Source organism: Aotus nancymaae, unplaced genomic scaffold, assembly GCF_030222135.1.
Source record: "Aotus nancymaae isolate 86718 unplaced genomic scaffold, 86718_ANA_hifiasm-v0.15.2.pri h1tg000014l, whole genome shotgun sequence".
NCBI lineage: Eukaryota > Metazoa > Chordata > Mammalia > Primates > Aotidae > Aotus > Aotus nancymaae.
Window position 1 is genome coordinate 67749197 of NW_026988425.1, and position 13723 is coordinate 67762919.

Sequence of the window (13723 nt, forward strand, 5' to 3'; positions counted from 1 at the left end):
GTGCAATCAAGTTAGAACTCAGAATTCAGAAACCAACCCAGAACCGCACAGCGTCATGGAAAATGAACAACTTTCTCCTGAATGTTGACTGGATAAACAAGGAAATGAAGCAGAATAAAGATGTTCTTCGAAACCAATGAGAACGAAGACACCACATACCAGAATCTCTGGGACACATTTAAAGCAGTCTCTGGAGGAAAATATATAGCAATAAGTGCCCACATAGGAAGAAAGGAGAGATCTAAAATTGACACCCTATCGTCAAAATTGAAAGAGCTAGAGGAGCAAGATCAAAAAAACTCAAAACCTAGCAGAAGACAAGAAATAACTTAAGATCAAAGCAGAATTGAAGGAGATAGAGACACGAAAAACCCTACAAAAAATCAATAAATCCAGGAGCTGGTTTTTTGAAAATATCAACAAAATAGACCACTAGCCAGACTAATAAAAAAGAAAAGAGAGAATAATCAAATAGATGCAATAAAAAATGATAAAGGGGATATCACCACAGATTCCACAGAAATTCAAACCATCATCAGAGATTATTACAAACAACTCTATGCACATAAACTAGAAAACCTGGAAGAAATGGATAAATTCCTGGACAGTTGCCTCCTCCCAAGCCTAAACCAGGAAGAAGTCGAAACCCTGAATAGACCAATAACAAGGTCTGAAGTCGAGGCAGCAATTAAAAACCTACCACCCAAAAAAGGCCCAGGTCCAGATGGGTTCACAGCCGAATTCTACCAGACATACAAAGAGGAACTGGTACCATTCCTACTGAAACTATTCCAAATAATCCAAAAAGAGGGAATCCTTCCCAAATCATTCTATGAGACCAACATCATCCTAATACCAAAACCTGGCAGAGACTCAACAAGAAAAGAAAACTACAGGCCAATATCCATCATGAACATAGATGCAAAAATCTTCAATAAAATACTGGCAAGCCGATTGCAACAGCACATCAAAAAGCTTATCCACCATGATCAAGTAGGATTCATCCCGGAGATGCAAGGCTGGTTCAATATACGCAAGTCTATAAATGTAATTCACCACATAAACAGAACCAAAGACAAAAACCATATGATTATCTCAATTGATGCAGAGAAGGCCTTTGACAAAATTCAACAGTCCTTTATGCTAAAAACTCTCAATAAACTAGGTATCGATGGAACGTATCTCAAAATAATAAAAGCTATTTACGACAAACCAACAGCCAATATCATACTGAATGGGCAAAAACTGGAAGCATTCCCTTTGAAATCAGGCACTAGACAAGGATGCCCTCTCTCACCACTCCTATTCAATATAGTACTGGAAGTTCTAGCCAGAGCAATCAGGCAAGAAAAAGAAATAAAGGGTATTCAATTAGGAAAGGAGGAAGTCCAATTGTCTCTATTTGCAGACGACATGATTGGATATCTAGAAGATCCCATCATCTCAGCCCAAAATCTCCTGAAACTGATAAGCAACTTCAGGAAAGTCTCAGGATACAAAATCAATGTGCAAAAATCACAGGCATTCCTATACACCAATAACAGACTTAAAGAGAGCCAAATCAAGAACGAACTGCCATTCACAATTGCTACAAAGAGAATAAAATACCTAGGAATACAACTAACAAGGAACATAAAGGACCTCTTCAAGGAGAACTACAAACCACTGCTCAACGAAATAAGAGAGGACACAAACAGATCGAGAAACATTCCATGTTCATGGTTAGGAAGAATCAATATCGTGAAAATGGCCATACTGTCCAACATAATTTACAGATTCAACGCTATCCCCATCAAGCTACCAATGACCTTCTTCACAGAACTGGAAAAAACCACCTTAAACTTCATATGGAACCAAAAGAGAGCGCGCATAGCCAAGTCAATTCTAAGCAAAAAGAACAAAGCAGGAGGCATCACACTACCAGACATCAAACTATATTACAAGGCTACAGTAATCAAAACAGCATGGTACTGGTACCAAAACAGAGATATAGACCGATGGAACAGAACAGAGGCCTCGGAGGCAACACAACGTATCTACAACCATCCGATCTTTGACAAACCTGATAAAAACAAGCAATGGGGAAAGGATTCCCTGTTCAACAAGTGGTGTTGGGAAAACTGGCTAGCCATATGCAGAAAGCAGAAACTCGACCCCTTCCTGACACGTTACACTATAATTGACTCCAGATGGATTAAAGACTTAAACATAAGACCTAACACCATAAAAACCCTAGAAGGAAACCTAGGCAAAACCATTCAGGACATAGGTGTATGCAAGGACTTTATGATCAAAACACCAAAAGCGTTGGCAACAAAAGCCAAAATAGACAAATGGGACCTAATCAAACTCCACAGCTTCTGCACGGCGAAAGAAACGGTCAATAGAGTGAATCGGCAACCAACAGAATGGGAAAAAATTTTTGCAGCCTACCCGTCTGACAAAGGGCTGATATCAGGAATTTAGAATGAGCTAAAACAGATATACAAGAAAAAAACAAACAAGCCCATTCAAAAATAGGTGAAGGATATGAACAGATACTTTACAAAAGAAGACATACATGAGGCCAACAAGCATATGAAAAAATGCTCATCATCACTGGTCATTAGAGAAATGCAAATCAAAACTACATTGAGATACCATCTCACGCCAGTTAGAATGGCGATCATTAAAAAATCTGGAGACAACAGATGCTGGAGAAGATGTGGAGAAATAGGAACACTTTTACACTGTTGGTGGGAGTGTAAATTAGTTCAACCGTTGTGGAAGACAGTGTGGCGATTCCTCAAGGACCTAGAAATAGAAATTCCATTTGACCCAGCAATCCCATTACTGGGTATATATCCAAAGGATTATAAATCGTTCTACTATAAGGACACATGCACACGAATGTTCATTGCAGCACAGTTTACAACAGCAAAGACCTGGAACCAACCCAAATGCCCATCGATGATAGACTGGACAGGAAAAATGTGGCACATAAACAGCATGGAATATTATGCAGCCATCAAAAACGATGAGTTCGCGTCCTTTGTAGGGACATGGATGAACCTGGAAACCATCATTCTCAGCAAACTGACACAAGAACACAAAATCAAACATCGCATGTTCTCACTCATAGACGGGTATTGAACAATGGGAACACATGGACACAGGGAGGGGACCACTATACACTGGGGTCTGTTGCGGGGGAGTTGGGGGGACAGTGGGGGGGTGGGGAGTTGGGGAGGGATAGCATGGGGAGAAATGCCAGATATAGGTGAAGGGGAGGAAGGCAGCAAATCACACTGCTACGTATGCACCTATGCAACAACCTTGCATGTTTTTCACATGTACCCCTAAACCTAAAATGCAATTAAAAAAAAAAAATATGGGGTCTCATCATGTGGTTCAGGTTTCCCTCCTCTTAAGTAGTAAATGGAGCTAAATTGTGGTAAACCACAGAGGTTTGGTTGGTAGTTGATAATGGCTTAAGAGATAACTGTGGAAAGTAGCCTACATACACTGCTCTTCTGGCTGTTTCACCAAACCTTAGAAGGAAAGGAAAATGGCCCTGGTGGATTGTTCATAGCCATGACTGTCGTCCTCAGACAATACATGGCCTATACTGTTCCTAGCAGTCACTCCAACATAAAACAAAATCTAAGAAGTGTTATCAAATCAAGTATTGTGTGTGGGTTATGTGTTTATCCTCTATGTCCTCCATCGTGTGTTTAGCTTTATATTGTTTACTTATACACATTTATATACACTGTACTTACAGGAGCACTGTCATGATCCACAGAAAAATTACAAACTATCCAAGTTTCAGGGTCATTTTCAGTCAAGGCTGGTATCTTTCGAATGGCAGAAAGATATAATACGTCTCGTTGGGAAGCAGGCCACACCCTCTGTGGAGAAGTAAAAATCTTCTGAAAAACAGATCTAACATGGAACTAACAAGAGAAACAAATGTAAAGCCAAAAAAGTCTTAATTAAAAGTGAAATCTCAAATTTTAAATGGAAACCACCTGAGGATATCTACCAAATGAGTAATTATGAACAGAGTTAACAGCTTTGCAGAACAACATAATCAAAGGAATAATGTTCTATTTTTTTAAATTGTAGTAAAATATATACACATATAATTTGCCATTATAACTGATGTTTAGGGTACAACTCAAGAGACATTAATTACATTCACAATGTTATATAACCATACTGCTATCTCTAAAATTTATCATCATCCCAAACAGAAACTCTTTATCCATTAAGCAACAACTCTCCATTCCCCTCTCCTCATACTCCATGATTATCTTCCACTTAGATTCAAAGACTTAAAGAAAAAAAGGATCAAATCACATTAGGAAGAATTTTAAGTCACTTAGATTGAATACTTCAATATTAAAGTATGTAAGGAGACACATACACTATGGAAATGACATGGAGTCTAGGTCTCCAATAACTGGGACTACCTACTTTAAATGAGAAAAAAACAAACTTTTATCCTGTTTAAGTTACTTTTATTTTGGTTATCTGGTATACATACCAGAACTAGTTCTTACTACGCAGTGTCATTCCTGATTTCTGAGTGTAATAAAAGCATACAATACAAATCATTTGCAAAATGAAATAATTCATTTTTTAAAGATGCAAAAGTTCAAGCAGTTGACGAAGACAGTGTTGGGTAAATTGTGTGGAGACGGTAATACATGAAGAGTTGGCAAATTTAGGCCTAATAAATACAAATCCACAGGATAAGACAGAAATGTAAAGAATGAGAATGATTTAAATATCAGAAGACCAGTAGCCCTCTTTTAAGACCATATTGCAAAAGAAGTCTAATTTAAAGGGAAAAAGATGGTAGTGTAACTAACACTATATACTATGAGTCTAAGCAGAACATTATCATGGAGTCTGAGGAGAGGGGAATGGAGAGTGTTGCTTAATAAGTGCGGAGTTTCTGTTTGGGGTGATGATAAATTTGAGAGATAGTGTTAGTGGTATGGTTACATACATTGTGAATGTAATGTGATTTTCCTGAAAAAAATTATTCCAGGACAATTTGTTTGTTCCAAGAATTGACAAATAATAACTGTAACAAATTGTGTTACATATCAGATTTTAATAATTTTTCATTTCATTTTTCAATCCTGATCCTCCCTCTATCTACTATTTATCTAGCAGAATACCTTCAGCAGATAGTTTTCCATAATGGATTATTTTCAGATAATAAGGTTCTTTTGATTCTCAATTATTGGTCATTTATCTTCATTCCAAATTATAGGGTGATTAACTGATATTCTGACACTTACTAAATTGAAAATTTCAAATTAGACTTCAAAATTTGTATGCTAAAACAGAATCTTAATTGTTATGCATTTCTGAGCAGCTACTGTGTAAAATGAAGTATGGCTCATAATTATTAGACATAAGATATCTCAAATGACAAAACTGAGCTTAAGAAATTTGTAACAAACCTATTATGTTTTCATATACTCCATTCAATTAACAAATTATTTTAAAAAAGAAAAATAAAGCACTCACTGAATTGGAAAAACAAAGTATTTATTAAGTCATTATATTTCTTTTATAATGTTTAATATATTTTTTGGTGGATATCTCCAAAATTTTAATTCCTTTTATTATGCTATACACAATATATTATATTACTGGGCAGTTTTCAGATGAGAAAGAGCAGAAAAAGGCAAGAGAAACATTAATTCTATAATTTTAAATATCAAGAATAGCAAAAGAAGAAATAAGGTGAAACGGAACTAATTTAAATCATGTTTCTATGTGCTCTGGTGTATGACTAACCTTTCAAGTCATGTTCTGTAATTTTTCTTTGCTTTCAGATAATCCATTTACTTTTATATCTATTAGTCTTAACATAGGCTAATACTATTCTTGCCTTTATCCTTATTGTTGTTGTCACAGGAAGCTATAATTCACTTTCATACTTGGTAACTATCATTTACCTCTTATAGAGACTAGATACTAGAAATGTTTAAATGGATTTCAGCATTTCAGAAGGCTCTTTTCTAGCCCTAAAATTTGGATAAAGAAAGCTGAGAGTGTGGCATACACCTATAGTTCCAATTACTTGGGAGACTGAGGCAGGAGGATCACTTGAACTCAGGAGTTTGAGACTAGCCTGGGAAACATAGCAAGTCCCTGCCTCTTTAAAAATCAAAAGTGCATAAAGAGAACTAACTGTTGATCTTTATCAAGCACTCTGCTTCTAGATTGTATCTCTCAGATTCTTGCCTCCACACATTTCTGTTCTCAACAGGTTGATACACCTTTCAAATACATGACATTCATGAATTATTAATAAAGTCTTTGGATTTTTGTGGCTTTTAATTTCCTGCCCAATTTTACTTTAGATAATTTTTATGTCTGAGTTTGAACTACATTGAAATCCTTTTGGGATGAATAAAGAGATCTTTACCTTGTGTGTTTGATAAATGATGATTGCATTATCAGCTAATGTTTCCACCACATGAAAGTTTTCTATAGTTGCTGAAATGAAGAGAATAATATTAGTACCCAAAAAGATACATTATCTTTTCCTAGAATGTGATCAATTCACTTATGTTGACAGTCAAGTATGGATGGACAGTATGGTAAATTGAACAGGATCTTGCCCTATCTAGGCTATATCCAAAATGGAAGGTTGCTAATACTTAGTATCATAGCTACAGATGAGGGATGTGAGATCTGATCACCAGGAAGCCTCATTTTCTTTGGCCCAGTATCTACTTCTACAGCAAGATAGCAATTCTAATCACTACTGCATCACTCAGGCTCAAATAATTCCCTAACACTAAAACCCTTCTCTTTTCCCTGATTCATTGTTAAATAAATTGTTATATCTAATCTTAGGTGACTATTTCTGTGAAAAAGGGATGTCAAACTCCAATAATAAATGTCTTATGATGTTGAGAAGTATCTATACTTAGAAAATTTTGTATCTAAGGGGACTATACACTAAGAGTAATTCTAGGCTGGGTGCAGTGGTTCACGTCTGTCACTTCAGCACTTTGGGAAGCCGAGGCGGGTGGATCACCTGATGTCAGGAGTTTAAGACCAGCCTGGCCAACATGGCAAAACCCGTCTCTACTACAAATACAAAAATTAGCTGGGCGTGATGGTGTGTGCCTGTAATCCCAGCTGCTCAGGAGGCTGAGACAGGAGAATTGCTTCAACGGGGAGGTAAAGGTTGCAGTGAACTGAGACTGCACCATGGCACTCCAGCCTGGGTGACGAGCGAAACTCTGTATCAGAAAAAAAACATATATAGAGTAAACATAAAAGGATTTACCTAGGATTTACCATCGAAATAGTTTAGGAAAGAGTAGATGATGAAACAGAAATCTTCAATTTCAGTCTTGGCTTTTCCACCAAATAGCCCTGTTGCCTTTGACAAGTCACTTTGCCTATTTGAATTTTACTTTATTTGTATGTGAAATAAGCAATAATAAGTACCTATCACTGTAGGATTACTGAGTTTATTGGATCAAATTACATACTGGGAAGCATTTTGTACACTAAGAAGCTCTATATAAATGTACTGTTTGCCCTATATATGATTTTTCAAATATTTTCTATGTTGACTTTGTAAACTGTGTACGAGACGCAGAAAACTAGGCTGGATTTGATATTAAATACAAAATAATAATTAGATTAAAATATATTAATAATGACAGCTTACTTTCCCAGTCATTGCGAACGTCAACATTCCAGAAGTAATTGCAGACCTCGTGTCCTGTGACACCTTTAACTGCATGGGTAGCTTTTAAAGGATCCAGTACAATCCCATTTTCTTCTACTTCTCTTCTATATACCTAAAGAGAACATAATTTTAAAACTGTTTGAAAACTAAAAATCAATCCCTTAAAAGCATGAACTTGAAAGCATGCTTTTAAATTTGGCTGCTCTTTTTATATATATATATATATATATATATATGTGTATATATATATATATATATATTTTTTTTTTTTTGAGACGGAGTTTCGCTTGTTACCCAGGCTGGAGTGCAATGGCGCGATCTCGGCTCACCGCAACCTCCGCCTCCTGGGTTCAGGCAATTCTCCTGCCTCAGCCTCCTGAGTAGCTGGGATTACAGGCACGAGCCACCATGCCCAGCTAATTTTTTGTATTAGTAGAGACAGGGTTTCACCATGTTGACCAGGATGGTCTCGATCTCTTGACCTCGTGATCCACCCGCCTCAGCCTCCCAAAGTGCTGGGATTACAGGCTTGAGCCACCGCGCCCGGCCTGCTCTTTACATTTTTATGAAAATTTATTTATAGAACATACTCAGCTAAAAGAAAACTAAAAGTTTCAAATTAAGACAAAAAAATACTTAAAATTACAAATCCAAAGTAAAATTCATATAAAAACATGCATATGTGATAAATGACTTATGAGTTGTTTAAAAATAAACATATCAATTTGAATTAGCTATTATTTACTAAACATTCTCGAAGACTGTTTAACATGGCTAAGAAAGTCAAGTAAACCTGGTTAGAATATATTCTCCTTAAAGATACTGAATTAAGGCTGCTTTGTTCAATGCAATATCCCAAACATCTAGAACAGTATCTGAAACACAGTAGGCACTCAATTATTTGTTAAATCAATGCATGAAAGCTAAGAGGGCAAAAATATAAATATAGATCTATCTTGCTTTAAATATTGAGGTTATATACTTAAATGCTAAGTAAAATGAATTATTTTAAAATTATGGAGAGTTTGCTACTTTGGATAATAATGTGATAAATACTATTGAGAAATGAAGAAACATGTCATAATGGGGGAGAACAAACTGTCAATTTATGAAGGACCTATGGGACTAGACACTCTTAGGCATTTCACATAATTTCTCTTATAGTATCTCTCAACAGACTACTTTATTTATTTACTTGCTTATTTATTGAGATGCAGTCTCGCTCTGCCACCCAGGCTGGAGGGCAGTGGCACCATCTTGGCTCACTGTGACCTCCGCCTCCAGGGTTCAAGCAATTCTCCTGCCTCAGCCTCCCAAGTAGCTGGGATTACAGGGGTGCACCAACATGCCCAGCTGCACCAACATGCTCAGCTAATTTTTGTATTTTTAGTAGAGACAGGGTTTCACCATGCTGGCCTTGAACTCCTGACCTCGTGAATCACCCGCCCCGGCCTCCCAAAGTTCTGGGATTACAGGCATGAGCCACTGGGACCAGCCATATTTATCACTCATTATTGGGACCACAGTTTCCCAGCTACCCAAACTAAAAACTCTAGACTTCTGATTCCTCCCTTTACAATTCACACAGCTAGTAAGCTTTTTATTAATCTTTTTTTTTTTTTTTTGAGACAGAGTTTCACTCTTGTTGCCCAGGTTGGAGTGCAATGGCACAATCTTGGTTCACTGCAACCTCTGCCTCCTGGGTTCAAGCGACTGTCCTGTCTCAGCCTCCTGACTAGCTGGGATTACATGTGCCTGCCACTAAGCCTGGCTAATTTTTGGTATTTTTAGTAGAGACAGGGTTTCACCATGTTGGCCAGGCTGGTCTTGAACTCCTGACCGCAGGTGATCCACCTGCCTTGGCCTCCCAAAGTGTTGGGATTACAGGCATGAGTCACCATGCCTGGCCTACTAATCTTCTCTAAGACATCCAACACTTGGACTTTTCTACTGTTCTAGGTAGGCTTTTGTTACTTTGTGCCTGACTCTTTTAAATAGTCTTCTTGTTCTCCAGTTTCTTCCCTATTAGGTTGATCTTAAAATAATACTTTTCAGTTTTCAGGCCAGGTGTAGTGGCTCAAAACTCCATCTCAAAAAAAAAAAAAAAAAAAAGGGATACTTTTCATACAGTGGCTAATCTACTGTTATAGGCAAAGACTATTCTCTTCAGCGAGTAACTTTATGCTCCCCATAATCTAGCCCCAATTTCTCTCTAACGCTGTGGGCTGTAGGAATACTTATTTTCTACTACTCATTCCAGGTGGAGGGACTTCATCTAGACCATCACTCCTGGCTTTCCTTTGGTGCTTCACTTTCTCCTTCCTAGAGGGAGGGGACTCTGCGGTGACTGAATGATGTCTACAGAAGAGGAAATAAGGCAGGTCTGGCTCAGCCCTTTATTCCGCAAAGAGCACACATCCTGACCTGCTTCTGTAGTGAAGGTCTGGGATTATCCAGCAATTCCAGAAACATGTTTAATTATGGGATAACAAGACCCGGTGGCAGCTGATCTCAAACTATATTCTACAATCAGCTTCTCAGAATTATAGCTAACAGTCTGGTATCTCATTAATCTGTCTCTTTTATCTTATGTCTTAATTTGTTCCTTATTCAAGAGGAGAGGAAATCCCAGCATCTAAATTATATCTCATTTGCTAGAATAATTCTGGTCAATACATATTATATTAAAATCTCGACTAAAAAGTCTGCTTTTAAGTTTTGGCTCACATTATTATTTTTGCCTAAAATGCCTTCATCTCACCTAGTCACAACTTTGTTTCTATTTCTAGATGTAGTTCAAATGCTTCTCTGCATTGTAAAACAATCTAATTGTTTCAAATCACAGAGATTTTTCCTTTCTTTCTCCACCACTCATCTGCACTCTGCACTCAGTACATTATCAGATGGAACCAAGTAATTGTGTGTGTGTGTGTGTGTATTTCAAGACAGGGTCTCACTTTGTCAACCAGGTTAAAGTGCAGTGGCACAAATGTGGCTCACTGCAGCCTTGACCTCCCTGGCTCAAGGGATCTTCTGCCTCAGTCTCCTGAGTAGCTGGGACTAAAGGTGTGGCACTGCACCCAGCTAATTTTTGTATTTTGTTGTAGAGATGGGGTTTTACCATGTTGCCTAGGTTTGTCTTGAACTCCTAAGCTCAAATGATTCACCTGCCATGTCCTTATATCTGCTGGGATTACAGATATGAGCCAGTGAGTCTGGCCAATAGTATCTTTTAAACATCAATATTATTTTTCCTCAACTAAAGCTTTGGCTTGGGAGAGTGTCTTACTATCTTTGTATCTTTATTTAGCATAGTTCCTTGGACATGAGGTAATCCAAAATTCAATGTTGCTTTTGTTTTTCAAACCATCTCTGTATCTCTCATTGTTTGCTCTTATTTTCTGTCTCTGTGTTTAGGAATATAAACAAGATTAACTGACCAATGTCCAAACATCAAATAAAGGTACAGTAAGAGAAGGGACAAGAAGGAAGGTATGGACCAAAAAGGGAGAGAAACAAAGTGTCAACTGGGCACAACATTCAGTATGTTAAAAAAATAAAAGGAAATATCCAAATAGAGGACCATCAGCTAATTGTGACCTGTTCATAGCTAATTCTCCAAATTTTATTTTCTTCATGGCCTAGTCAAAACAGAAAAGTTTTAATCATATATTTACATTATAATCATAAATAAATTTTAGTAAAGGCAAAACCAGGGAAGCAAAGACATTTTATTGCTCAATATCTGGTGCCTTTGATTACAAGAAACAATTTGTTTTGAAGTTAAAAGTGCTATTGTTATTCATATCAATAGTAATGATAATATGACTGAAACAGAGCTGCAATTGGCAATCTATAACATTTCAGGGGGAATTACCTTCATTTCTCCTTCTTCTACAACCAACTGCCAATTGGCATCTCCGCCTACATCCTGTAATGAATAAGTCATGTGGTTCTGCACCATCTCTTCAACCTTGTGAGGGGAGGAAAAAGGCATGAGAATCCAATAGGTATGTCATAATCTCTAAAACAGAATGGTATTCAGTTAACTTCAGTTCAGAAATGGTGCTCTTAGTAAGCTGAGCAACCAAATGCACAAAGTTTAGTAGGTTTTACAGAGTGTTTGAAGAGTTTAGTCCACATTCCAGATACCCAGGTTAGTGACAGGAGAGAGAAATGAAACGAAGAAGATGGGTCACTCAAGTAATACATATTGGCCTAATGGGTATCAAGTGACCAAAATAAGCATTTTATGGAAAAAAGAAATATTCCATTCTATATCATAAAACAGAGATGATGTATTAAAGTATAAAATCACCGAAGAGTAAGGATAAAGGGGGCAAAGAGATCATCCAGTTGAATGTTCCTATATTTAAGACTATGTAGAGATATCAGAAAGGTTTGATATAAACAAAGACATATGTATAGAGTCTATCTTTGCTCATATCTTTGCTCTCATATAAGCAAAGATACACAAAGATGAGCAAAGATATATATGTATATGTCAAAGATTTCAATACAAAAAAGGTAAAAAAAACCTTCCTTATGTCACTGATAAACCTCTTTTATCATGGAATATAAGCCAATTAGAAAATAATCAAACCTTTACTTATTTAATTCCAGTTTCATTGTTTTAAATTCTTTTAGGAACAATGTTAATATTCATATATGCAAGCATTTACACATAATCACCTTTTAGTTCATTCTTTTTAAATTTCTAACAATATTCTCTAAAAAATTTTTAATGTAAATTTCTAACAATTTTTTACTGACATTTAAATGTAACTCTTACTTAACTATCACAAACTGTCCTTATACATTTTATGTAAATAAGCAAAGAAAGTTAAATATTTCATAGTAACAGAATTCCCAGATTTATTGGAGAATTGAAGTGATACAAAGATTGTGGAAAAAAGTAATTTCATTTTATGTAACGAATATATTAGAGAAGACAGAAGAGCTGGAAAATATGTATACTTCCATTAAAATTTTGTTCTAAAGTTTGTTTTATATAAAGTCTATTCTGTTCATTAGGAATATAGAACAGGAATCAGTTTTAAACATATTTTGAAGTAAATAATCAACTTTTTTTTTTTTTTTTTTTTCCCAGAGACAGGATTATTCTGTCACTCAGGTTGGAGTGCAGTGGCACAATCAAAACTCACTGTAATCTCTAACTTCTGGGCTCAAATGATCCTCCTGCCTCAGCCTCCTAAATAGCTAAAACTACAGGCCTGTGCCACCACATCCAACTAATTTTTTTTTTTTTTAAGAGACAGGGTCTCACTTTGTGGCCCAGACTGGAATATAGTAGCATGATCATAGCTCACTGCCACTACAACTTCCTAGGCTCAAGGGATCCTGCTGCCTCAGCCTACAAGGAGCTGAGGCTACAGGTGTGCACCACCACACCCAGTTAATTTTTTGTAGAGACACGGTCTTGCCATCCTGCCCAGGCTGGTCTCAAACTCCTGGTTCCAAGTGATCCCACCTTGGCCTCATTAACAGTTTTAAAGAAGAAACACTCTGGGAATATAATTTTTCTATACCAAAGGATGTTATCAATATGTTATAGTGGTGTATACTTCTGCTACCTTAAGTTTCTGGATCTTAAATGTATTTTTGATTACTGAAAGCAGGTATGGCCTTAAGTGTCCCCTGATTTGTCAATCATCACAAAGAAAATTTTAGATAAAAATGTTGAGATTCTATAATCTATTTTTGTACTAAAATAGTTGTACTAACAATATTTTATTCCTTTATTCATACTTCTCAAAACAGTGTGAGTTACTGACTTGAGAGAAATTAAAAAAATTAACAGAACATTCTACAATTTTACAAAGCCTTAGAAAACATAACTTTTGGTGCAGAATGGAGAAACTGTACACCTTTGTAATCTCAAAATCTGCTTTGAGAGGGCAAGGATAACTAATGCAGGATTCCAAGTTACTAATACATACAAAATGTATCTGATTTCTAAAACAGGAAGAACAAGAAAAGTTCCAG

General features: G+C 36.5%; 1 protein-coding gene across 5 annotated transcripts in view; it reads right to left on the bottom strand.

The window, feature by feature from the left end:
• CERT1 (ceramide transporter 1) overlaps positions 1-13723 on the bottom strand; it is a 143317-nt gene that overhangs the window by 15434 nt on the left and 114160 nt on the right. For all 5 annotated transcript variants that reach the window (XM_064376060.1, XM_064376062.1, XM_064376063.1 and 2 more), the window contains 4 exons: positions 11595-11690; positions 7697-7829; positions 6434-6504; positions 3762-3890 (listed from right to left, as the gene is read on the bottom strand). In XM_064376060.1, coding sequence (XP_064232130.1) covers positions 3762-3890; positions 6434-6504; positions 7697-7829; positions 11595-11690 — 429 coding nt within the window. The remainder of the gene's footprint in view (positions 1-3761; positions 3891-6433; positions 6505-7696; positions 7830-11594; positions 11691-13723) is intronic.